The sequence below is a fragment of the Chelmon rostratus genome, chromosome 24, assembly GCF_017976325.1.
Source record: "Chelmon rostratus isolate fCheRos1 chromosome 24, fCheRos1.pri, whole genome shotgun sequence".
Classification (NCBI taxonomy): Eukaryota; Metazoa; Chordata; class Actinopteri; order Chaetodontiformes; family Chaetodontidae; genus Chelmon; species Chelmon rostratus.
In genome coordinates this window covers 8,403,296-8,430,481 of record NC_055681.1, presented here as the reverse complement: position 1 = coordinate 8,430,481, position 27,186 = coordinate 8,403,296, and the positions used below count along the sequence as shown (strand labels likewise).

General features: G+C 42.1%; 1 protein-coding gene across 1 annotated transcript in view; it reads right to left on the bottom strand.

Moving 5' to 3' along the window:
- Positions 1-27,186, bottom strand: part of LOC121627357 (neural cell adhesion molecule 2-like) — a 270,448-nt gene that overhangs the window by 73,758 nt on the left and 169,504 nt on the right. The window contains exons 2-4 of the mRNA XM_041966221.1: positions 12,381-12,455; positions 4,723-4,929; positions 237-380 (exon numbers count right to left, since the gene is read on the bottom strand). Coding sequence (XP_041822155.1) covers positions 237-380; positions 4,723-4,929; positions 12,381-12,455 — 426 coding nt within the window. The remainder of the gene's footprint in view (positions 1-236; positions 381-4,722; positions 4,930-12,380; positions 12,456-27,186) is intronic.

Sequence of the window (27,186 nt, the reverse complement as noted above, 5' to 3'; positions counted from 1 at the left end):
GTGCACACAGACATGCAGGTGAGGCCTTGTGCATGAGACATTAGCAAAAAACACCGCTCCAAAAACTCCACAGGTACCTTTAATGTATTTTGATAGTTGCCCTACTTAGCAACTCATTGTATTACAAAAGTCTAAAAACTAAAGAAACTAAACAGCACACAATAAATATAGAAATAATAACAGTAGTCACGGTAAACAAAATAATTCAATTGTGAAATAAGGTCATGAAAACTTACTGCGGTGCTCCTCTGTGATCTCTTTGTCCTGGTAGTACCAAACCACCACAGGCACCGGTGAACTGATGACATCACACACCACCTCCGCCGTCTCACCATGGTGGAACTCCTGCGGTGACTGAACATCCCGGAACGTCAGCCTCTCTGAGAGATCAAACAAGACGGAGATGGAACAGCTTTTCTTTCCTGCCAGTGCTCAGAGTAGACAATCTATTGCACGTCTGAACATCAAAAGGAAAATAAGAAAAAAATACTGCTGTGCTCTTACAGTCCTGTTAACGATGCCTGTTTTGAGACAGAATTTAGGGTGAGAGGTTTGGAAAAGCTGCTTTAAAATAAATTTACTACCAATTTTCTGTGTGGGTGGCATCCAGTAAATTGACAGTTTGGCTTTTTAAGGTAGTGCGCTAGTTTATTATTTTTTGGTGATGCAGAGGTGACCTCTATTTGGCCACCTGGCTGCATGCACAGCTGTCCTGAAAAGCCCAAGAGCAGTGCTTGCAAAAGAAATAAAACTGAGAAAATATATATTTTTTAATTCCCCTGGACAGAATTCACTACATAGATATACACATATTACTCTCACCCTGCCCCTAATCTTTAATTTTGAAAGATATTAAAGCATTTGTCTTTGTGCCGTATAAACAGATTACTTTCCTCAAAAAATAAAACTTTATTTTGTTAATGTTCAGCATGTTTGTTATTGGGTGTAGATTGCATGTATAAGTACAGCTGAGGATGATGGGAATATCACTAGTTTTGCAGGTATTTGGTCAGTAAAAGTATTAGAGAAATTGAAGCTTTGACCTGATGATAATAAAGTTAAAGTATCGTTAGTTCCCATCCAAAGTACCCAAAACTAGCATTATTAAGCACAGCTGTAATGTGACGTAATGCCTCACCACACAGATGTAAAGCATTAAGAAGCAAGCACATGAGAAACAATGAGTGCATTCGAAATGGAGGCATAGCATTCACTCACAAAATCAAATAAAAGCAAAGCTAAATCCTGCTTTTGACTGTTTTCTGGGACACAGATAAGGCGATTCTGTTGAGACAGCACAAGAGACAGAAGGGTGGCTGTTTTACTTGCTGCCAATCACAACCATGACAAAAAAAATCAATGAGCAGAGATATTCTGCAGCTTCTCTGTTTGCAGAAATAGACAGGAACAGAGGCAGCCTTTGACTCAGTCCGTCCACTCTGCCAGTTTGAGGCTGTGTCCTCCCTCTTGACAAACATTTGGTGTATTGACAAATTGCTTTTATGAGGACACTATTCTTGGATCAGCACTCCTTCGCAAACAGCACATTATCCTTCTTCGAACCCCGCTTTAGTCCGGATGGCCGGCTTTGATGTGCGCCGGGGCTGGCACCGCTAGCGCTGCAACCACCTGCTATCATCTGCGTGCTGTACTGCGAAGGTGTGAATAAATCAACGACAGCTCCCCTATCAGTCCCTTCCGTTAGCGAAGCTTCAGCATTAGCATTTTGCTGTGTGATTTATGCCAGGCTGCTCCCTAAAATGAGCTTTCTCTCCCTGACTGCACTCGCCGCCTGCGAACGTGCCTGGCATCTCAGTGTCTTCATTAACTTCAAGGATGCATTTGCATGTTTTTGTCATTCACTCTGTTCAGTTTCTTATCAATTTCCCTTCGTGTTCGTCTTTTTATTTCCAAAATCTGTTGCTCTTTCACTCCCTCCGTCTCTCTCAGGTTTGAACACTTCTGGTGTCACTTGTTACTTCTGTTTGTATCCATTTCCTTTCTCTTTTGTTGTCACACCGCTCTACAAGAGAATCACTGAGGGAAACATGCTCTCCAGAGTAACACTCTGCTGCACACTTGACACTGGCGAATTGAGATTATACTCACTGCTCTGGAGTTTCTCTTCCGCCTACACATCACTGCGAGGATAACTGTCTGATACGTTGACTAGCCAATTTCCCTGGACCTCTCTCAACTGGGACGCAGATTTGTGTCTGTCTTTACTGGCCAATTTTGCTGGTTTTGGAAAATGGGCTTATGCAGCATTATCACTTTGTCCATTAATAAACTGAGAGGAAATGAAAGGAGCTGGCTCTGACATTGTACTGGCTTACTTTATTATAAATTTCCTGTCACCTTGCGCGGCTGCAAAGGCATCGAACTGCTGCAGTTAATTCAAAGCAATTTTCGCATTTTGCTGTCAGTGAACTCGAGTTTTCATTCAGGGAAAACCATTTAGATTTTCATCTTCTGTGTGAGACAGCAAGAATTTTAGCTGAGGAAAAGACTCAAAACAGCCATGCTAGCAGCTCTGTGAAGCTGTATGCTTCAAGCACAGCAATGATTTGAGCTAAATGCCAATGTCAGCATGCTATATTCTGACCTCTGGTCAGTAGCATTCATCCTCTAGGGAGAAGATATGTTTCAACAAAATTTCATGAAAATCCATCCAACATAGTTGAGATATTTCAGTCAGGACCAAAGTGGGGGACCAATCAATGGAGAGGCATTGCTATCCCAAGAGCCACGCCACAAGCACCAGGGAAGCTTTTAATGTTTATCTAAAGTCCAGGCACCTGTTTTGGATTCAAAACTGATCTGCCACTCCATGCAGCATTATTAGAACAGACCATCATGGAGATGTCAGCAACAACTGAGAGGATGTCAACACTCTACCTCCCACAGGTCATGAATTTCATGTACAACATGTTGTAGCGCACAGGCCCATGCACCGCCCAAGGAGTCCTCGCCTGCTCCGGCTGAGCGCTGGCAGAGCGGCTGGCTGGAGCTTTAGGCAGGTTTTCATTCGCATGCTGCTCATGCAATCTACACCGAGGGCCCGAGTGAGTGACGCCCAGTTGCCATGGAAACAATGTTTTAGGGAGCTGGTTATGTGGTGAATGAGGCGAGGGCTGAGTGGTGGCAGGTGCGATTGAGGCTGTGATGTCTCCCCTAATGGTTGGCTGGGCGAGGATGAAAAAGGCAGCCACACAGCAGGTAATGATTTCCAGAGTGTGTGCTCATATAATTGTGTGTGTATGTGCGCGTGTGTGTCTCCTGGAATCAAATCTCTGTACCATGACATTGTCTCCAATTAAACCTGGGGAAGACTTGTGATCAAAGTGCTGCAGTATCTGGGTATTTGGGTTATTCACATCTCAGAATTCACACGTTCTTTTGTATTGTCTTTTTGTTTGCGTACCCTTTGAATGCATAATAATGTTAAACTAGTGCTCCTCCGCGAACACAACGTGGTTTTTTGTACTTAAACAGGGCCCTAGCAAGGATTGTAGAAATAGGTGAATTTGGATTGCAGGTGAAAGCCACTATTACTATGGTGGCATGTCACTGGTAAATTACAGGCAAACACATTGTAAAATTTGTGGAGAATTTGACATTTGAACAGCTTTTAACCAGTTTTTGCACAGCAATATATTGAGGTTAACTTGTTACATACTGTGGTCAATAAATTAATATGGCCTTGATATCTTACCTTGATCTGTAAGTAACCAGTGCTACCAGTGCTTTCCCTGTTAATGACAACTAGAGTAATGGTGTCACCAAAAGAGAGCGTGGTACAGCAGCCAACAGATCGATGTCCACACAACGCTCCTCTAGGAGCTTTTTACAAGACACCAAATACAAATTCTGAAGTCTGCATCTAAAATACTTTATGATTTAGATTTTTCATACTTTATTTATCAAGTTAGCTGTCTAACTTTATGTTCTGTAAATTCTAGTACTGAACATGGCGGTCTCCATGCAATATGTTCTTCATGCTGTCAGGAGGAATATTCTGGTGGCACAATCCTGAATCCCCTAAAATGTCTATTTTCAGTTGACTTGAAATGAGTTATGACTTTTTTTTAGCTGTGCAGTCTAACTCACCTCCCAGCTTGCTAAAAGCGCTACAGTCTCAGAAAAAAACATACATGGAGGACATGATCTCAGTGTAGCTACAGTTCTGGTCCCACATGGTTTGCCTAAATCTTGTCCTCAGGAAATCACACGAATGATCTGCAACGGTTTAAATTGGATCTTGCTCAAGGACACTCGAACAGGACAAATGGTGGTTAATTCACCGCCCGCCGTGAGGATGGAACCTGCGATGGGACAGTCCCTGTAACCACTGAGCCAGCCCCTCCTCGTAACATTAAGTTTTTCCCAAGAAATAGTGAGGGGTCAGCAAGGCAGGTGAGCCTCAGTACCACATCCTTCATTATGGCTGGCAGGATCCCACTCCCATGGCATTACTAGCTGCCATTACACTTTAATCACAAGAATGAGTCTAACACACACTCTCACACAAGCTCACACACAAAGTCAAAGGTACACATGGATCTAAAATGCACATGCACACAGACAGAGCTACCATTTCTAACAGCTTTCCAAAAAGCTGGCTATCCCTGTGATCAACCACTATTGCGAGGAGTTTATTCTCTCGATCTGCAGACAAATGTGTAAATGTGTGTGTGAGTGCACGTTAGCGGTCAAGCTCACGGTAGATCTCCAGCACAACCGAGGCCTCCTCGGTGTGACCGCTGGCGTCGGTGGCCTGGCAGCGGTAGATACCCGCGTCCTCGATGATGGCGTTGTAAATGATGAGCCTGGATCGTGACGTCTCCGTGTGGAGTGCCATTCGCTTGGAGGGAAAGATGCGCTCACCCTGGGGGTTGTACCACTCCAGCCTCACCGGCTCGCCAATAGCTAGGAGCAAGGTCAGAGAAAGAGGGATAAAATATAGTCATTATGATGAGTAAATGATCCTCTCTATTACCAGGCAATGTCATTGTTCAGGAAAGAGACGTATCCACGATTACTCCCACTCACACCTGGGATCTATTCAAAAACACAGTTGACATTTAAATGCCTGGGGACAGTTATTACTTCTTTTGCAACAAGTTGCCTCTTGTTGACTTCCAGCAACTTCATGTATTTTCAAAATTGGTCCGATAAGTTGAGCCTGCGACCTTGCGGCCCCAAGATTATTTGTGAAAATATTGAATTGCCCATGAGTGACACTCACTTGGCATGAAGTCAGTCAGCCTGCAAGATGCTCAGACTGCAGCAGGTGCTGAAAGACAATGCAGTTTGGTAACAGCTGGTTGGTTTTCCAGCTTTGTGTACACAGCTAATGTTTCTAATGTACTGTTTCAGTTTTTAGTCCCCTTTACCCCAAACTATCTCGACAGCAAGTGTTTTTAAGGCTGGATCAGATCCTGGCAGAGTGCCATTCTGCAAGAGGTGTGTGAGGCTGCCCAATCAACAGAGGATGCTTGGACTGTTTATACTTGCTTCTAAGTCTTGTTTTAATCTACATGTTTTGTGTCCTTATCAAACAGATCAAACTACAGCGGATGGGGGAAGACATGGAGTAATCACTGAGACAACAGGTTTGTTCATTCTGAGTATAAGATACATTTTGTATACAGACAGTGCTGCGAATTGAATGAGTTTCCTGTTGCCCTGATGTATTTCACAAAGGTGTCAGTTCTTTAGCATCGCTGCTGGCTTTGGGCCGCTGAACAGCTGAGGACCATGCAAGGCTTTTGTTAGAACTTGTCGAGGGAACAGACGGCCTGAAAAGATATGATTATGTCATAAACTTGGATTTACATCGCTAATAAGTCTGTAATAGAACAGGGACATATGTAGGCTATAAATTCCACTCTCATTTCCAACACTACGAAAGTATGCACACACACACACATACAGACACAGACACACTGACACACTACACAGAAACAAATAGTTGGCCCTAATCAAAAGCAAACTTGAACCCTGATTACGATGGCATCCATATGTGGCCTGTGAAACGTGAACTCATCTGGCTACTGTAGGAGATGATAGGCCCATATGCAAGCAGCAGGTGCCCTTTGTAAATTCTGCAAATAAAAGTGTCAGTGTGGAGGGTCATTACTTGGCCTATCAATCAGCCAGAGCCTTGGACAAGATAGAAGATGGACAGCACGCTTGTCCAGTCCCTTAGAGACAGATGTCTGGTTTTAAATAAAGCAGAAAACAGTAATACGAGTTTGTGACACATGTGTTGTGTTGAGAAAAAGGCAGTAGCCAGTGACAGGAAGCAGGCAGTTTCAAAGCTCTTTTTTCCCCCCAGTAACGATCGGCAAGATGCCCTTGAGTGAAGTTTTTAACCTCCAGCTGCTCAGCAGCCAGCAGAAGGCGGTTGTGATGATTCATCTCAGGCGCTCCCACGTGTAATTGTGAGGACATGGCTTGATATGGGGCAGGATTTTGCTGGACACGTACTTGTCCAGCAGGTACAGTTCTGTAATGGTTCTGACATCAATAATCGTCTCTCAGTTTGATAGCGCTCCAGTTCATAAAGGTAAATGATGACAAGCTGACTTACAAATGTGCCTCTCGATGCCTGCACATTGCATCGGAGAAAAACATGCACACCCCGGCATGCTAACACTGATCATCATCACAGTGTTTCCAACAACCATCAGCATCATATCCTTGGCATGTGTGTCTGCTGCTCGTTAGTTTCAAGGCCAACAAAGCTGATGAGGCAATCAAACAGGAGTATTGCTAAAATCACATTGCAGTTCAAGCCACTCTCCTCATTGCTCTGCTTTCCTTCACACGTGGCTTCCCACTGGAGCCCCGGGTTCACGTGGGTACTTGCGGGGAAGAGATAAGTGTCGAGCATCGCTACAGGCGTCTCTTTATACCTGTTAGCATTACAACGTTATCACCTCTTACCATTTTACAGTCTGATGACAGCAGAGACAGCTAAACACGTTAAAGATGCAGCTAGCATGGTGACAGCCCATTTGCTTCACAGATGATCTGAGAAGACAGCAGTGTGTAGCATGCTGCCCTGTTTTCCACACTCAGCCCTGCCTCCCTCTGTGTGTCTTTACAACTGTATGAATAGCTGGTGGAAATTTCTGTCAAACCGCTCTTAAAATCTGCATAAGCTCTGCCATTATTACTGATTCTTGGAACGAGAAAATGCTCAATGACGGACTCTTCTGAAGGGAAGGTGGAAAGACAATGATGATTTCTCTCTAGGTGCTCGCGAAATGTTTACACAGCGGCACGCTGACTGAGTGTCGGCGTTCGTTCGCTAATGATAAAACCGACAGCTCCACTGCTTTTCGGCTTGATTTTTCACATGGAAATAAAACTAAAAACAACAAAACCAAAAGGGCAAGCAACAAAGCTTTGTATCTGGAAGGTCTTTCCGACAATGTTTATGATCCTCCTGAGCAGTGAGGGAGCAATATAAAGCAGCTGAAATAGTGTGGCGATCTAAGCCTCCCGCACAAGGCAGATTATTGACTAGACTTGCCCCATGGCGCCAAAATTAGCCGAGCGCAAGCCGAAACACTCCCACATCCCCATGGTGGCTGGCACCGGAGCCAGGGAAGTAATTGATTTAGGTCTCAGAGGAAGTAGATAGCAGGAGAGAAACAAGAGCTGAGGAGAGGGGGAATCACACTGGTCAGTATGTATACGTGTGTAGCTTGACATGATGTCAAAATTATTGGTTACATATCTATCACTGTCTCCCTTTGCATCTCCATCTGCTCTGTAATGTCTGGCCAACGGGTAAACAGAGGTCTACTGGGACAAACGACGTGGCCTACCCCGCTCTAGTTAGAAGAAAAGCACATGGAGGCACACATAATAGCTGTTGGATCTGGTTGGACTTTTGAGGCTGCCTTTGTAGCCGCCTCTGGTTTATTTTGCAGCCAACACTTGTTCTGGCTTCCTGCCACCTCAGCCAAAGGGGAGGTTAAACACACACCTAAACACCAGTTTATCAACCTCCTTAAGTGTTACGCCTTGAGCTCAGGTTCATTTAACCCTAACAGGAGACCAATTTTACACCAGAAAATGCTCTGGATGTTCTGTTTGTGTGTTTTCTGACACTGACTACTACTGCTACCTTTAGAAAATGACTTGTAATTATGTGCTTTTTCTTTTTCTCTGATTAACATTTGTTGGGAAGAGTATTTCTGCAGGTTTTGAAGAAAATACATTTTCATGACATTCTACAACAACAACTTCAGATTTCTGTTTACTGCATGTTTTATTCAGGAAGATGCAGACGGTGACGAGTTTAGCATGGGTGAAGAAACCTAACAAAATTGCTTCCATAAAGTGCACGCAGGGTCACCGAATGGTTTCATTAACGTGTAAATTCTGTCAATATTGCATGTAGATTGGATCAGATACCAGTGAAACAATTCAGTTTTTGTAATGAATCTAGACGTCTCAATCCAGATGATCAATGCTCAACCCTGCACAGGGGTTTATAATATTATGAGGAAGGATGTTACAACTCTAAAAAGTTATCATGGTGACAATCATTTCACTGTCTGCTGCAACGGAGGCCAGGTAAACAGGACAAACACTGAAAATTAATGAGGGGGTCGTGTATTGTCATGCAGTGTGACTGTTGATGAACATGTGCAGCTCCTCATGCAAAAAAAAAACAACAATCTTGTCTGGGTAACAAAGAGCTTAATTATGGCTTGTACCTGTGATGTAAATGATGAAAACAATGTAATATGCCATTTTCTTTAACTCATTCCCTCCAGACTGTATCATTATCATGAGGTTGTTGCAGCTGATCACATAAATACTTGACATTCAGAATTACTGACAAACTACTCATGAGGTCCTAACTACGTAAACCAAGCATCGCCTTTGGTCACGACTGCAGGCTCTCCCTCTGTGTTGTTTTGGTCGTTCCTTCCAATTTAATCAAAGGGCTCCACTGTGCTGTTTCTGGGGCCGGGGTTGCATCAACAAAAAAACAAAAACAGCCCGCCAAGACGGCGGAGCAACTTAGACAGCATGCTCCACAAGCAAAACATTAAATGAGGGATTTTTTTGTGTGTGTGTTTTAGTGTTCATCCACCAGTGGAGCTCCAGAGACTTACAGGATCTATGCCAAAGAGCACTGAAGCTGTTTTGGAGTCTGTCGTCCTTATTGCACTATTAGTACAAGCATAACACTGGTCGTGGGTGCTGTATATATACTGCTTGCCAATTGCTCTTGTATAGTTTCTAATTTTTATTTTATATACTTGGAATTATTTATTCATTTTTACTTCTTTTTATTTTTGTCCTTGTCCTGCTGCAACACATGAAATTCTCCTCTGAGGATCAATAAAGGCTTATGTCATCCTAGGACACCTGTTTTTGTATCTGCCATCTACCTGTATGTGGTTATATTATCCGTTTGGTCATATTTATTCGCACTGTATGACCAGGTTTTGATTTTTCCCTGACAACTGCAGCAGCAAACACGATAGATCAAACAAACTGTATGTACATGCCACTAAATGCATCCATATATACACAGTACATTGTTGCAGCAGCTGCGCATATCTCTGGTTGTATGCACTTAACATCGAGACGTCCCTGATGTTTGTCACAACTACGATGAAGACAAACAAAGAACAAATCCACTCGACATGAAAGGTGACACAAACACAAATGCTACTCTGTTTTATGAAGAGTCTCTCCAGTCGTCCCCTCCCTCCTGCTCTGCAGCTCTTGTTTTTCTTCCGCCTCTCACTCACTGTTTTCCTTATTGCTCATCCTGACCCGCTGTATCTTGAGCTTTCCTCTGTCTCCTACCATGCCATGGCCTCGATTCAAATCTTCACAGCAAAATGTCTTTTTAGAGCACGCCGCTGTGAAGGCATGAAAAAAGCTATTCTGTACAGCGAGGTGGTGAATGAAAGCTAATTCTGCTGGAGGGACGTCTCTCACATTTTCTTCTAAAAGCAAGAATCTAGGAATAGATGCCAGATGATTCACTGTGAGGACAAATAATAAAAAACTAGACAATTCCGGCGCCGCCGAAATTTTGACAGTGGTAGGATGGGGCTGCTGGTGTTATCTATACCACTGTTTCTCAAGCCTGGTCCTGGAGTACCACTGCCCTGCATGTTTTAGATGTATCCCTGCTCCAGCACACCTGATTAACAACATTAAATATTTGTGACCAAGGAAGCAACAACCAAAATTCAAGTTTGGAAAAACAAAACCATTCTCAGTTATTAGTTATGAAGAGTTTAACGATCAAAATCACACATCATACTTAAAAATTCTAATCTGCTCTGTCAGGACTGTGGGAGTGTAGATTGATCAGGTTTGATTGACAGCGGCCAGGCAACATGTGAAACAACACCACAACTGTCATTAGCTTCTGAGTCAAGCACTGCTCAAATCTGAAACATCTTTTTCCAATAAATTGCCATCACTTCAAACTCATGAAAAGAACACTGGGAGAAAATCAGAGTCTCTCTTGTGAACTGTGAGTAGCAGCAAATCGTGTGCTCCTGTCACAACCCCTTCACTGAGAGGCTGATTGAGAAAACAGTATTCCATCGATTACATTGTAGTTTTGAACAGTTTCAGAATTTTTGAGAGGTCGTAAGAAAAGGAGAATAAAAAGGGTAAAAAGTCAACATGGTGCTATGAAACAGTCATCATGGAGAAACCAGGTTCTCCATGGTCTGTTTGAAAAGCACTGTACATTTCAATTGAGACACTTCTGTTTTTGTTTTGTGCTTGACTCACTGGTTTGAAGTGGACGGGGCTCAGTGGGGAAAACGTGATGTCACATCCTCCTGAGCACCAATTGTTGAGCAACGTTCAAATCAAATCTTGTGACGCTCTTTTCTGTTGCCAGTCCACTCTCCATCAGATCTGATCAAGCACTGCAGGTTAGCAGAGCTTTTAACTCTTAAACCCCTAATAAACAACACCAAAGTTTTCCCAAAACCCATCTTTACATTAGTCATGAATATGTACGTTTAAGGGCTTTAAAGGAAAGTGAAAAGGCCTTTTTAATTTCAGTACTTCATGTAGAAAGGAAAGGGAAAGATTTGGGAGCAGACAGGGAATATAAACTACATAAGGAACTGAAAACCAGGATGTGCTGAGCCACCTCATTGCGACCTAAAACAGCTTGTTTGATCAACAAGAAGAAGAAAAGCGCTCTCCTGGAGAAAAATGAGGTGTTTGATCATTTCACCCTGCTGACAATTCTTCCTGGCAAACTTTTGAAACAAGAAAGATTTGTATCGAACGAGCGGATTGATTTCGCCCAGGTTCCTTTCTCTCAAGAACAACACACTCACCTCTCTGTTCCGCCTTTCCTCACAAACAGCCCCAAACCATGAATCAACACACAATACGATTGCCTTTCAGTGCCTCCTCTTGCTTTCTTTTGTCTAATCCATATTTATGTAGGCCTGATTCATACAACGGGACTCTGCAAGTTAAAGCCAAAAAGTCAATTCAAATAAACTTGTTCTTTGTTTATATGTTTGCAGGCTCACTTCGGTTTCACCGGGCTTTTGCTTTTTGCCTCTGACTGTTCTGCCCTGCTTTTCAGCCCACTCCAGCTGGCAGAACTGCATGTGAATGTGGTAAAAAAAAAAAAAAAAGAAAAAGAAAGAAACAGGCACAGCGCACTGCCCGTGGTGGAAAAGGGCAAAAGAAAGCAATGAGTGACAGACACTTCCTCCCACGCACTTTCATGGTGGATGGTGGCTACTTATCTCCCACCTCCAAAACTCCTTTGCCTCAAAACCTTGACCATTCTTCTCAATTCTGTCATTTTAGCTCTTTCCCAATAAAAGCTTCTACCTTTGCCTTTCGATTCCTGCCAGTCTGAATCCATTCACCTCTATTTTTCCACCCCCCCATTCTGTCCTCCTCAGTGCATGTTAGACCAGCACACCCCCTCAACGCCTCTGCCAGTGTGTCTCTACTCCCTTGGCTGTTAGCTCCACGCTGAGTGGGTTGGCAGGAGAGAAGAGGCAGACAGCAGGAGGCGGGCCTGTCCTGCCAGAGTGTGTTGCCACCCTACCGAGCCACTGGCACCGGCGTCAGGTCCTCTGTTATGGCTGAGTGTTGATATACCATTCAGAGAGGACAATGGGGAGGATGGACGAGAGGGGCGCGGGTGTCCCCTCACCGCTGGGTCAAAGAGTCATTTACCATATGGACAGCACGGATTGTGTTGTGTTCACTGTCAAACAAACAACAAACAGACTTCACAAGCACTGATTTTAGGCCCCCTGCGGCATCTCTGACCTGCCTCCAGAAACACAAATACAGCACAAACACATAAAAAGGACAGTGTGCGGCACATGTACCTGTGCAGATGAAGAACTTGGACTCTCCGACACTCAACTCCACTTTGTTCAAAGATATGGACACCTGCAGGGCAGCTGTAATGGAGAAGGAAAGAGGAACGGAGGAAGAGGGAAGGTGAAAACAGACAGAAAAAGGGGAAATGGATTGGTTATTACAGTCTTAAGAATAGAAAACACAAAGGGTTTTCATCATTCGTTGACTGGAGAGACATAATAGTGTAAAATTACTTTCAAAAAGCATCAGCTGCATAAGCACTGTGGCTCATTTCCTTCTTTGTACCACTCTTTAAATTATCTGAGGAGCACTTCCTATTCTATGTCACCATTTATGCGAAAAGCAGCATGCAGCTTCACAGAAAATACTTCTATATGAATAAGGAGCTTCTTCAGAATAACCCATGTTTTGCAACTTGCATAACACACATTGTCCTTGCTAAAAAGAACAATTTATATATTGTTATCCAAACTTTTGCTGCTTTCAAAGTTTCTGTTCAACAGAACAACTGAGCTTTTTGCCCATACAAAGCTCTGAGACAGATTTGCTTGATACCCTCTATTAGGCACAACACTGTTTGTGACAAGCTTGTCAGTTTCACAATGAATGGGATCCTCTGAGCCTGAGGTAAAGCTCTTTGCAGTTATCACTCTTGACAATGGTATAAGCATTGAACAATGGTGGGATGGGAATTTAAGAATCTGATAAAAAGCAGAGATCAGTAAATTACTCTGTAGCATTGGTATTTTTATTTGCAGAAAAAAACCCCTGCAAGGTTCTTTTCATCCTCCGTAACAAATAGAGAGCATACCATACTGTGGTACAAATATGTCTCTGGAAAACATCCATTCACCTTAGCGACGCAGTAAAAATGGACAAAAGCCTTGCAGTTGATAACAGTGCCACAATATTTGCAGAGTCAAGCTACAATCAAAGGCCATTCGTTGTGCTGGTCCATTGTAAGCACTGCTATAACACCACACAATGGGGGTTCCAGGGGAAGTTTTGTGAGGTTGGTGTGAAAGGTACTTAGCTGAATAAGAGTGTGGCATGATCTTGGCTGACATGAATTTGTCAAACGGGAGAAAGAGATCAAAATGCAGGAGAAGAGTTGTAACGATGAAGAGAATCAGACAAACAAGGGGCATGATTGAATGGCAGCACAGCAAGACAGACCGAGAATACCTCTGGATGTCTAATGTGATGAGTAATGATTGGCAACTCAGTGGGGAGGGGGTCATTTTTAGGCCAGAGCCTCCCAACGCAGCACTAGTCTTGCCACAGCACTGAGTGAAGCGAGGTATTTGATGAGCCTGTCAGCCTGAGCTCCTCATTCTAAGCCCTTGGAGCTGCAAGTCTAGTCAGACTCCAACCACACACACACACACACACACTGTACAATACTCTAATGGATGTTAATTCTTGCTACAACACTGGAACTTAACAGTGGAGCTCCGGGCGCCTGTCAATAATTGAGGAAATGATGAAATGATTATCTGCAGCTTCTCAGGGGGGAAGATGGCTGCAGCCAACAGCGGCATCACACTGAAGCTGCACTCCAGCAGTTATCACTGGGAGCCATCTGTCATGAACTGAGGCTGCCCATAGATGGCAGTAGAGGGGCACTGGCACCTTCGCCTGAGGAGGCGACATGATGAGGTTGAGGAGCCGCCTTATCAGTGTATTTAATCATTTTCTGCTGTGTAACCAGACTGTCATAGCACTGAACAGTCACTAGCAGAGGCTGAGGCAATTATACACGCATGCACACACACACACACACACACACACACACACACACACACACACACACACACAATGAACTGGATGGCTAACCAGTATGCTCACAAAGGTCACATTTTCAGTACATCTTCAGACATTAACACATACATAATAAAACACCATCAAATGCAAATATTTGCACATGTGCACTTACATCAAATGACAAGGCTGCATACACTCTTGCACACTCCAAAGCACAAACAGTGGCTGTACCAAATGTACTTAGTATACTCATTTTCATGGTATACTGTCTTTGTATTTAGTGTACAAGAAATGATACAATGCATCTGCATCAATTAAAACATGACTTTGCAATACCACAGCTAATTAAGTGGAAGTTAATGTTCTTTTCTTAAGTTTTAATTCTTTCTAAGGTGTTCCTGGACCCACCAATTTGCTCTATGCATTGCATTATGGGAGAATATAGTCTATTGGCAGCACACTCAAAAATCAAGCTTTGAGTATTTTTGTCACTAATTTTCCAATATAAGTGTATACTCAAAACTACTTTGAACTAGATTGAGTATGTAGTATGGAACTGTGTTCTGGCGTTGATTAATCATGTCTATTTAACCTGGTGCCCTTCCACACTACCTGCCCCTGACTTAAGGCAGATTCCAATCAGTGCTTCAAGTGGTTTAACGGTTTTCAATTATTAATTGATCCCGGTCTGTTCATACTGTATGTGATTGATCACGTAATAAGATGCTCACAAAGCTGGAGGCAAAAGAAAAATGGCCTGAGCGTTTTTCTGTGCTGCCAGAATCATCAGTGTGAATCATATAATTAAGTTCACCCTGGAAAATATAACGGTTCATTTGGCATTTTTAAGATAATACACAACAGTCCCCGCAGCGAATATACATTGACATTTTAATGAGAATGTTGACCGGATTTGAAATATGACACCGGTGAATTTGTTTATTCAACAATGTCTTGCCTGGCGAGGACACAAAGAGACATGCTAATTATATCAATTTTCAGAAATGGAATGTTTTCAGCTGCGTTCACCTGCTTATTACACAGCTCGGGTCGATATGCTTTGAGCCGGGTAGCAATTATCAGCTCCAATTATTAGCTCCTATGAGAAGCATTGGAGACACGCAAAATAAGACAACAGACAAAACCATTGATTGCCATTTGTAATGTGTCTGAGAAGGTCAATACCGTACATGACTTGCCAGCTTGCCGAACAAGTGAGACTTGAATAATTCCAAGTCAACAAGTCTAAACCTGAAGGAAAGTTCAAAGCAGCACTTTGCACGGAAAGAAAAACAATAAGAAAAACAGATTTACCTCTTTCAGTACCGTATGGGACTATTTAAACCCAAAACTGTTCCAGAAAACTGATTTCAACCTTTTGAACTCAAGTCTATACGTACGGTACAGATTTAATTTATCAGCTTTAAGCAAGACTACAACTTATGTTTTCCTTTTGGAAATGAACAGTTAAATCATATGAGTTAAATGCAGCCCTGCTCAAGTCAATACACCCAGGGGGTTCATGCTACAGCCCCAGGCTATGAGATGTAGTATGGCCCGCTAATTAAGATTAGCAACCTTTGATAAATATACTTCACTGACTTTATGACTCCTACTCTGCTTTACTCATAATTTATATCAGTTAACTTTAGCTAGTGTTGGCAAATGTTATACTACTGTGTAACTGAGATTACTAGGAGTTCATGACTTTTCTCTACAAGTGTCTTATGTTAGCTAACTTTAGCTGACGTTAGCAAACTTAAAAAGATATTGCTTCGAGAAGTGTAGGTTGGCTAGCTTTAGCTAATGTTAGTACACACACACACATATATATGTGTGTGTGTGTGTGTGTGTGTGTGTGTGTGTATACATATATATATTCTGCTGTGTACCTGAGATTACTGGGACAGTTAGCTAACTTAAGCTAGCATTAGCTAACGTTAACACACTTTGTATTGCTGCGTAACTGACATTACTGGCACAGTTGGCAGTGACTCTTCGCTACCAGTAGCTTATGTTCACTAACTTTAGCTAGCTTTAGCTAACGTTAACACACTTTGTATTGCTGTGTAACTAACACTACTGGCACAGTTGGCTATGACTCTACTCGTAGCGTATGTTTGCTAACTTTAGCTGATGTTACCAACAGCAAATTGGCCATTGTTGGAGGATACCAACCGTCACCTGTCCACTGTCACCACCCATCGCTGGCTCCATAGTCTCAACCCCGTTCAACTTGGTGGTTAAACTTCAGTTTCAACACTGCTGTATGGTACGCTGCAACAGCCAATTCAAATTGGCTAAGTAGGTAGTTAAAGTTAGACACTTGAATACACATGCAGGCTACAGCATGTGTTAAACAGTGAGAGGCTACATAGAAAGATGAATATTCAGGATCTTTGAGGTTAAGAGCACCATCTGCTGGCTGTTTACTGTAAGTGTCAAAAAGAACTGCTGACCTACAACAAAACACAAAGGCAGGCTAACTGTAAGTGCTGTTATAGAAATGCAGTCGGCATAATTATTTCGTTAATTCATTGGTTTAGTTAATAAATAATTTATTTCATTGAAGGTTAAAAACAGGTTAAAAGGTGTTCAAGTATTAAACTGAGCTGATTAATAAGTTATAGGTTAATTAATTTATTGTGTACATTTTTGTTGTTTCTATGGCGGAACTAAAGTTTTGTTTGTGCTTCTAAGTGGCTACGACAGTATTAACTGAAGGACTTTGGAGGAAGTTGTGAACGCACAGCTCACGTTGTTTAAGTAGAACTGTCGAATGTGAAGCCAACGGACCACTTTTCAATACCAGCAGCCAATGAGGTATTTTTTGTTGTTCACGTTTTCGTTAAGTTTTATTTGCATATGTTTACAACATGACGTGATGGATTGTATTTTGTGATATGCACTGTTTGTATGTAATTTATCATAGTTCTCATGGCGTCAAGGAAACTCGACATGAGAAGACACCTGCTCATTAAAAACACCCGTTGCAAAGAACCGACCTGTGTCTGTTGTTGTGAAGAGAGCTACACTAACGTTACGTGCTTCATTTTGCTTAACATCAGTAGATTAATTAAGTATGATTAGCTGACATTTTGTTAGCATTCAGTAAGCATAACATTAGCTAATCCGAACCGTATCACTGACTGATATACGGCTCCCTTGCCTCTGTCAAGAGCTTTTTTTTATAAGGCCATTTGTCTGTCGTACCTTCTTTAAACATATCTGATAACGAACAATTACCAGATGGCAGATGACAAATGAGTGGTGACAGTGACAGATAATGACAGCCGGTACGTTGTCCTCCTCCAGTGGTGCTGCCCCAGAATGCTCAGCTCCCGACAGGTGTGTTCTGACATTACTGAGATGGATCACTGACTTCATCACTCTTCTACTCTTCTTCGCCAGTGTCTCATGGTGGTTAACTTTATTCAATGTGACTGGGTTTAGATACTGCCACAGCTGACACAGTTAACTGACTTAATGGCTCTTCTCCACTTGCGCTATTGTCACACTACTTTTTAGCATTTACCATTGTTCATGAATTGTCTCTTATGGCTAACGGCACCCGCTGTTGAGCAAAAGATACACATGCTGCTTCAAAACAAAAAGTATGGCTCTGATTGAGATGCTGGTGATTTGTCAGAAACAGCAAATGTTCTTCAGAATAAGAGTAGCGGGCGAATGAATCAAAACTTACAAGCCAACAGGAGTTGTGGCACACCAAAAGAGCTTAAAGGAGAGCGGACACTGAGCTTTGTTTCCCCAGGTGGCCAGAAACACGATTCCAATGTTGCTCCTTGTTCACTGGGTGTGTGAATAAGCAACTGTTTGCCATGTCATGCTTACAACTTGTTGCACTGCCCCCATGTGGCTGAAAAAAACAATAAAGGCACGTTTAAATAGTGGCCATCACTAATCAGCGGCCGTGTTCCCATCAACGTATTCTTATGTGCATTTAGAAGGGGTTGATGGGAATTTTAATCCACACTTAAAGTTCCTCAAAAACGTTTTTACGCTTGATTGAAATGTGTTTTTGCCTTTTTTGAAAAAGAGTTAATGTGCTTAATGGGAGATGGAACGACTGTTCAGAATAAGAATAATACACATGACTGATCAGCTGAGAGAAGATGAAGAAAGAAATTGTCGCAGATGGCCAAGCGATTTCTTCTTCTTCTCTCTTTCAAAAGTTTGTATAAATTCACTTGACAATTAGATCGAAACCACGCTCCTGTTAAATCTTCCCTTTAATATCCCCGTCTGTCCACTACAGTAGGCATTTTACTGACATCAAGTCACATCATTTATGGATTTGAAGTCCAACTTTTATCACAATTTTAAGTTCAGCCTGCTGCTTGCATTTTATAAAACTCTGAAATTTCTTGTAACAGTGCCAAATCATTCTCTTCCTCAGATGGAGGTCACTGAGGTCCGTCGAGGAGGAGGTGCTGACTGAGCTGGCCCGGTGACACGATTCAGTGACATCTGGACCAAGTGTGCAAAACTTGCCAGCAGCTAAGTCAGTGTAACTAAATCTAGACCAGACTGAAGGGGCTAAACGCACCGTTGCATTTAGCAGCAGGCTGAATTCAGTGTTTGAATGACAGAGTAGAGAGTGTCCAATCAGCTGGCAGGGAGGGAGGGATGTGATTCTGTAATCCTGTTCTCCATAAAAAGCCCCATTAAAGCCATGGCCAAATAAAATGCACCACAGAGAATGTGCCTTTGTGTGTTTGTTCATGTGTTTGTACACGTAAGAGCGTGTAAGTGGGTGTATGTGGACTGTATAGCCTAATTTCCATGTGTGTGGGAGGGTGTGTGGGAGGCTGCGTGTGTTTGTCTGTGCGTATGCGTGTAAATGTATTAAGCACACAGAGCGATAGACCCGCGGGCAAAAATGCTCTGCTTTAATTGTCTGTGATTCTGTGGAGGAGTTGAAGGGAATTCTTCCCCTGTGCCACAGAGACAGAGAGAGAGAGACAAAGACGAGAGGTGAAAGAGGAGGTAGAGCAGAGAAGACGAAAGGAGGAGATAAAACATTAATTACGCCGCTGTGTTGTCTGTTCACCCAAACCTGTGCCCCTCATGCATTTCTTCAAAGGCAAGAAAAAAATGTTTCCAATAAGGAATTAGCTTCAAAAACACGAAACAGTCAGCACTCTTTAAAGCTGCCAAGAGTCTCAGGTGAGCTGAGGTACAAGGTACTGAGGGATAGTGCAGATGTCAGTGATTTCTCCGTTAAAGGATCATTCCAGTCTACTAGAAGGTCCACCTGTATTTTAACTTTTATTAGACTTTTTTTTTGTGTGTGTATATCTATATATATATAGAGAGAGAGATATGTGTGTGTGTGGATAGATAGTTGTTTTGCTACTTGTTTGCTGCACTTGTATCAAATATTGTTTGTATTACTTTCTGTCAGGAAGGGGGGACTCAAGGGAACTATGGGTTGAACCCAGATGCAGACACTTGGGGCGCAGATATAATTAACACATTTAACTCAAGGACAAAAACTCTGGCTACTAGATAAAACACACACTAGGGTAAAGGGTTACACAGAGAATGAAGACAACACCGGGAAACTTTGAATAAACAAAACTCAGAACAAACACTGACAAAGAACGTGAGGTGGCTAGACAAGACGATACTAGAACACACTAGGGCTAGAGCATGACTAAAGACAAACACACACTAACATGGACAATGGCATGGCATGAAATACATGAACTGTGGCATGGTTTACAGCAAGGAAACTCTAACATAGGCTGAGGTATGACAGAGACGAAGACAAGACTTGACAACACGTACTTGGACCAGACAATACCAGGATAAAGACTCACAGGGTAGGAAAGGTAACACAGACAACACTAAAGACGGTGGAACACTAACATAAAACAGGGCATGGACATGAACAAAGACAAGAACAAGACAAGGAACAAACTTACAGGAACTGTGGCAAACAAAAGACAAAGACAAACCAAGGAGACATGCACATGAAACACGACACGGACATGAACTAAGAAAACACAACAAAGAACACTCACTTACAGGACTAAGGCTATGGCTATGACTGTGGCAAGGTAACATGGGACAAAGCATCACAGACAACAAGGTAGCGCAGACAACGACCCGACAAAGACTGGGGGGAAGGCACGGACTTGAATACACAAGGCAGGAACACTAATGACACACAGGTGAAACACATCAGCAACACAAAGACACATAACATGAACCTTCAAAATAAAACAGGATGTAACAAAAACCAGGCAAAGACAACACACAATGGGAAACTTAACAAAAAACCGAAGTGCATGTAGTTTATCTCACTTCTCTACATTTTTTGTGTGTTTTGCTAATTGCTCATTACTGTTTTTATTGCTTTTACTTTATGACTGTTTTCTTACAGCTATTTGAGGCATGCCTTGTGATATTGGGCTCATAAACTTTGACTTTATTTGTATTAGTTATGATGGTACTGTACTAGAAGTCAATTATATATGCAGTTTACAGCCCAAAATCACAAATTTTCCTCATGGACCTTATGATTTTTGAATCAGAATCAGAAAAACGCAAAAACTATTTAAGGGAATAAAAAAGGGAGAAATCTCAGGAATAGCAACCGAGGAAGACGGATAGATGATGCACAAGTTCATCGCTGAGATCTGGGACCGCTGCTGCAGTTAGGTCAGATGGGGTAATAAGACAAGCATTCAGATGATCAGAAAGGCTGGAAGACAACAGTTACGACGGACTAGCCAAACAACTCTGATTTGGATTTGCTAGTTAGCATCTCACACCTGCTGAAATGGGATCAATCAACCACTCAGCTGAATCTGACCAGACAATCCTTCATTAAGTGGCCACTTTACGCTATGAATGATTCTGAATGATAATTTATGCCAGCTGGTGAACCTTTATCCCAGTTCCAACTGAATGCTGTCGCAGTGAACTACAAGGGAATCAGAGCTGGATCAACTCACCAAGAAAAACAGAATAACAGGGAGCACTGCATGCTGGGAAATGCAGTATATCCTATTTTGTCATAAAGCAGAGAGAGAAAAAGAGATAGTATGGATGAGGAGTCATCTCTGGCGGTGAGCTGAGCCTGCGAAACAACGCACTAAATCACAGAAATATTTCCTGGAGGAAGTGAGGAATAAAAAGTTATGTTTCAGAGCAAAAGACAATATTTTCAGTTGTTTTCCTCTGGCGTAGGCAGAAAGCCCTGGGCACATATATGACAGTATCTGGTTGTTGTGACTTGACATCATATATAAGATACTGTGAATTAGCTGTGATCAACTTTGTCCACAGATTCATCTGAAGTTGCTTTGAAGTCTTCCAGATCATCCCTGTATGTTGGCCCATCTGGCTCCCTGTGTCCCCTGTCCTATATATCTGTCTGGCTGCATAACAAGCCTGCTTTCACGCCGGAGAGGAGAGGAGAGTGCTGGTTCTACTCAGCCAACCATGTCCAATCGTGCCGACATACAGTATCAGGCCATGTGTACAGTCTCAGGCACAACCCACAGCTACCTATTATCTTCCCTCTCTCTCCTGCACACCTTCTCTGTATAGCTCACCAACTGCTTTGCGATTTATGTCTCCTTCCTTAAGCCTCTTATGCCTCAGGCTGCGGTGGCCATGATGGACCTCTCTCTCTATAACCCAAAACCAAAAACCCCAGTCTGGCACACACACGTGCGCAGCATCATGCAAATACACAGATGGTTTCATTTCAGACAGATGTGAAATATTTTGCTAATTAGTAAGACTATGCAGCTTGGTCTTAACCAGCAGGTGGCAAAAATGGCATGTTTTGCCCATTTCATTTATGCTTTCTCGATCATTCCTTTTGCAGATAGGAAAAAAAACTCTGTGTGTATATAAATGTGTGAGTTGCAACTGTCATCCTCAGTTCCTCATTAACAAAGCCAGTAGTGATACAGGACACAGACTGTGCATACTTCTCAAGGATATTTGAAGCACAACTTTCTAGGTTTTTTGTTTGACATTTGTGGCTCATCATATCAGCAGATACCAGGAGAAATCACGCAGGCATCCCCTAAGCCAATTAGTGAATCAGTGAAATGAACCTCAGGGGAAAAGACTTTTTTTCTCAAGAAAGTCAAAATATGAAGGTATGTGAAAATTACTTTTCTTTAAAAGTATGGAATTACTTTACCCTTTACTTCCTAATAAAAGTAATTAGTTACACTACACTCCTAAATCTTCTGTGCTTTGTGCATTTATTGGACCATTAAATATTTAAACCAGAGTTCTTGTTACTAGCAGAGGTAATCTTTGCAATTATGAAAGACAAAATGTTTATGTTGTAATAATAATAGAGCCTACAGCAAAGTCCATAACAGGGATAACACAGGTCCTTCGACTGTCTGTTATCAGCTCTACTTCTGTTTTCAAATGCTGGAAACTGAGTTTGTCATTTACCGTAATGATCATGCAACATGTAACATCAATGACAAAAATCAATGACAAAAGTTGTGACGGTGACAATTGCAGCAATATTGCTAAAGAATGATTTCATTCATAAATTGACATCTAAACTTGTTGAGAGCCAGTCAGACAATTGAGGCAGTGTCAGAGGGCAGATTAGCTGCCAGACAGGAAAACGCTGAGCTCCAAGTGGCAATGCAATCATCGGCCATGATAGAAATAAGGGGGGTTAACAGCCAGGGCTCCAATTCTGGTTTTTCAATTGCTACCTTGCAATCAGAGCTTAGAGATGTCAAAGGTGCTGCAAAGTGTGGGAAGCGATGTGCCAAAGGGCATCGCAGTGTGCACAAGGCAAATTCACAAGTTTAGAGTCCAACATGTAAATAAGCACCCGCAAAAATATTCATAGACATCCTACCGCTCAGACAGACTCCTGTATGACCTGCGCTGCCACAGGACCATCTTTATCCTCCATCACAGAGGTGATTTCTATCCCAGATTGTGCGGCAATTGGAGCATCCCACTGTGATAGAGTAAATCCCCTTTGCTCGGATATTGTGTCCATATTTATGGAAACAGAAGAAAAATGGGGCCTGTAAACACAGGTGCCCTTATCCCCATTCAGGTTTCCAAAATTGAATGATGCTCTGATGAAAAGCAGACTGAAGCTCTGACCATTTCTTTGGCATTTTTCTGTTCTTACTTATTATCTCTGCACTTCTGACTCCCGTGTCGAATCTATTATTCTTATTTTTTCTTATCTCTGTCACCCTACCATTTCTACTTGTCGATTTTTTTACCTTTTATCCCTTCTCTCACCCTCTCTCCTCGGGCTGCAGCCTGTTTCTGCATATGGCAGCATCAGCGAGTGGTGTTTTCTGCATGTGCCAACATCAACAAAGTGCTGAGAGAAGTCTGGGGCTACAATTAAACCAGGTGTGTCACTCACCATGATTCGCTTTCCCACACAACCTTTCTTTCTCCAGACTTGGCACAATATTCATTTCTCACCAAGATGTGCAAATTAAAACAGAATCTGCCTCTTTTTACGGTGATAAAAGTAATTCTATTGACTTCAGTCGCAGTTATTCCACTTTAATCTCCAAACACTTCATAAAAAAGATTAAAAAAGCAGAGCTACATTTCAAAATTATACATCGTTTTTATTATCTTATTTAGATTAGGATTATTATCCACATCACACTGTTGATGACTCAAGTCTGAGGAAGGTAATTTAGTTAATAAACTATGGTTGTGTGATAAAGTCCAACAACATTGGTCCAATATTTATGATAATTTGTGTGAGATTACAGAGATGCAAATACCATTTAACCCTAGATTATTTATTTTGGGTGATCATTCAGTCCTTACAGGACAGGATAAACATCAAAAGTTACATCCAAACCAGTATCATGATTGGAAGACAAATACTCATCAGGGGATGGAAGAAGGAGGGGGAGCCCTCTCTTCAAGAGCGGGCTGTGGAGAAAGCTCGAGTTGCAGCATTTGAAAAAAAAATGTCAAATAAACAACTGGGTAAATTGGATCTATATGAAGCAAAATGGGGCAAATATTTAAAATTTTAAGGGGCCCCTGAAAGGGACCATATGGTGGAGAGATGCAAATTTTCAGTTAATATGGATAAATATAGCACAGTGCCTCTTGTTTGTATTTTATTTAGTATTATTGTTTTTACCTTTTTTTCTTTGTTATTTATTTTATTTATTTACTCATTTTTATTAACCAAGTATTTCTTTGATGTAGTACCTACTTTAGTTGTTGTATTGACCCTGTTTGGAGTAATTACATTGCCTCAAAAGTACATTGAGGCAGTTAGTAAAACTGGGATAGCTGTATATGAAAGAAAACAGCAATTGATGTTGATAACCAGGAGGAGATCAGCAGCACGGAGGTTGGTGGCTTGGGGAGGGTTTGTGTTAAGAATTCTTCAAGTGTTCTAGTTAAGAATGTATTCATGCTTTTATTTTGAAATGGGCGTTTTATTTTGAAGACCGTTTGTCAGTTGCTCTTCCGTTTTCATTGCATTCTCAACTTGACATGTTTACAACGGTACGGCAGTCACTGACGATGTAAGTTATGTTCACACTGATGAGAAATGAATGCGTACATATTACTTACCTCTTCCAATAGTGTTGTGTTCCTCCTGGTGTATATTTGCACTCTTTAAAATGTCCGTTTTTCCTGTTAGTATGATCTCGAGTTAGTAACTTCTAAGCTAACTGAGTGGTTGTTTGGCTGTTAGCCTTCAGATTACCTTCAGTTTACGTGTGTGTTACATGATTGAAGCAGAACTTATGAATATTAGATTGATTGACTGATACAGATATAATGCATTTCATTTACCGTGAAGTGTTTATCTACTGTACTCGATTTACAGCAGTACACAATATGTTTCTTGTTTTATATTTTCAGAAACTGCTCTGTACCCAGAATGCATCGTTGTACTCATTCAGTCCTACAGTAAAGATCATAAAATCTACTGATGCCTTGTGTGCTTTCTGACCGAAGCCCTACAGTGGTCAATTAGGCAAAAAATCTAACCCTCAACAGTTTGTATGTTGGGGTGGGGGTTTTTGTTATTATTGTATTGTTGAAATAATAAAAATAAAAAATGTTAATCACAAAAAAAATGCAGAGCTAGAAGGTTTTATTTCACACTATGCCCTGGCATCCACCTCTCCTGTCTTGTCATGAGGTGTAAGCTTGAAACATGAATAGAACAGTGTTAGTAGAGCAGTGCTGACGGTGTTAATGAGTCACTTGAGCTTCTCCGTTTCCAAGGATTGTGGCAGTTTCTTCTACGTGTTAATAAGGTCATCCATCAAGGCGAAAAGGTTTCCGTCAAATAATTATGGTCATAAAGCCAATTAAGTTGACCGGCCATTTTTCTGAATACAGACAAGCTAATTAAATATATATTAACGACAGGGTGCCCCTGCCACCTTGTGTAGCTCAGTGATGCTTCACTATGGACTTCAGTTTCAAAACGGCATCCTGCAGGTCAACAGAGAAAGGACGTTTTAACAGGTTCATGTCATCAGTGCGCGTGGGATCAAAGGCTGATCACACTTCCCTATTCCTGCAGCGTGTCATTTATGTTACAGCAGGCACACATTGTTTCGAGCAGCAGCTGAGAGCTGGTTCAAAGCCTCTGCTGCTGCAGCTGTGACTTTTTTCCCTTCGCATTTTCTGCGAATCGTCTGGAAATGCATCATCACAGCAATAATAGTCAGGAGCTGACGAAGTCAAAGCATTTTCTTCGTCAAGAGAGCGAACTCAAGCAAAGGTGGGCGAGAGGTTTGCTTAAGATGATCCAGATGAAATACAAAACTTCCTGCCATTCAAACAAACATCATATATTGATCTTGTCAACGAGCCGGCTGGGCTCTGCTGATTATTTCCACCGGCCCTCTATAAGCACACTGAGATGGGCAAACCCACTAGTGATGGGAGGTTTTCAGCTTATGTGGGAGGAGGTGACTCAATTGAGTTCGGTGAAGAGTGATTCAGTAATAAAACCTAAAGGGCTTGGAGGCAGGATCTGATTTCCAGGCGCTGCTGAGGTAAGACTCGTAGGTTGAGAGTGAAGGTCCAACATTTGTAGGAAGCAGACAGATGAGCAACGCAGTGTGCGTGTACACAAGTCGTCATAAAAAGACAACAGGAATAGTATTTCTCATTGTATCAAATCCTTTGCACTAATGTGTTTTGGAAGATAAATGGCAGTTTCAGGTCATATATTCAGAACGAGCAAAATGCAAACGGCGGATGTGTGTCGTGACGAGGCACAGCAGCCTCAAACACCGAGGGTTAATGTGGGCCACTGTCAGCAGAAAAAGCCTTCCAGTGGAGGTGTGTAGGCGTTCTGCCCGTCAGATTTACTAAAACAGGAAGGAAGAAAAGGATTTTCTGTTGACGCCACTCTCCCACCACTCTGCACTCCTTCTCTCCACTCCCCCAACTCTCTCCACTCTCCCCAACAAGCAAACAAAGATAAAAGTCACGGCTGTCTTTGTTCGGCCATTCTCCTCCACCGGCTATTTGTGGGAATAATGCCATTCGTAAACATTTTTAGAGCAAACAAATCACAATAATTCGGATTCTGGCTAACTAGTGTTATCTTATCAGTCCAACAGAACAGAGCGCGGCGCAGAGGACAGGCACAGATGAGGTGATTAGGTTGAAAATAATACAGTGGGGACTGTGGCTTGCAGACCAGTTGCTAGCGGACTCGTGCCATCTTTCGCAACGGCTCATTATCGCCAAAGCAGCGTGTGTTTTTGCAACATTTGAACATTAGTGGCTTTGTGGGTGATCTGGAAGCTGAGTGTTGACCTTGTGATCCACCACATCTTCACACACATGACTCCAAGTCCAAAACAAGTTACACACGGTGTAAAAGAGGAACAAAACACAAGGCGATCAGTTGCTCATCCTTTTTGGCATACACTCAACTGAAAACAGCAAAAGACAATAAATTTAATGTTTGAGCTCATCAGCTTCATTGATTTTTGTGAATATCTGCTTATTAAGAATTTGAAGCTGCAACACGTTTCAAACTAGTTA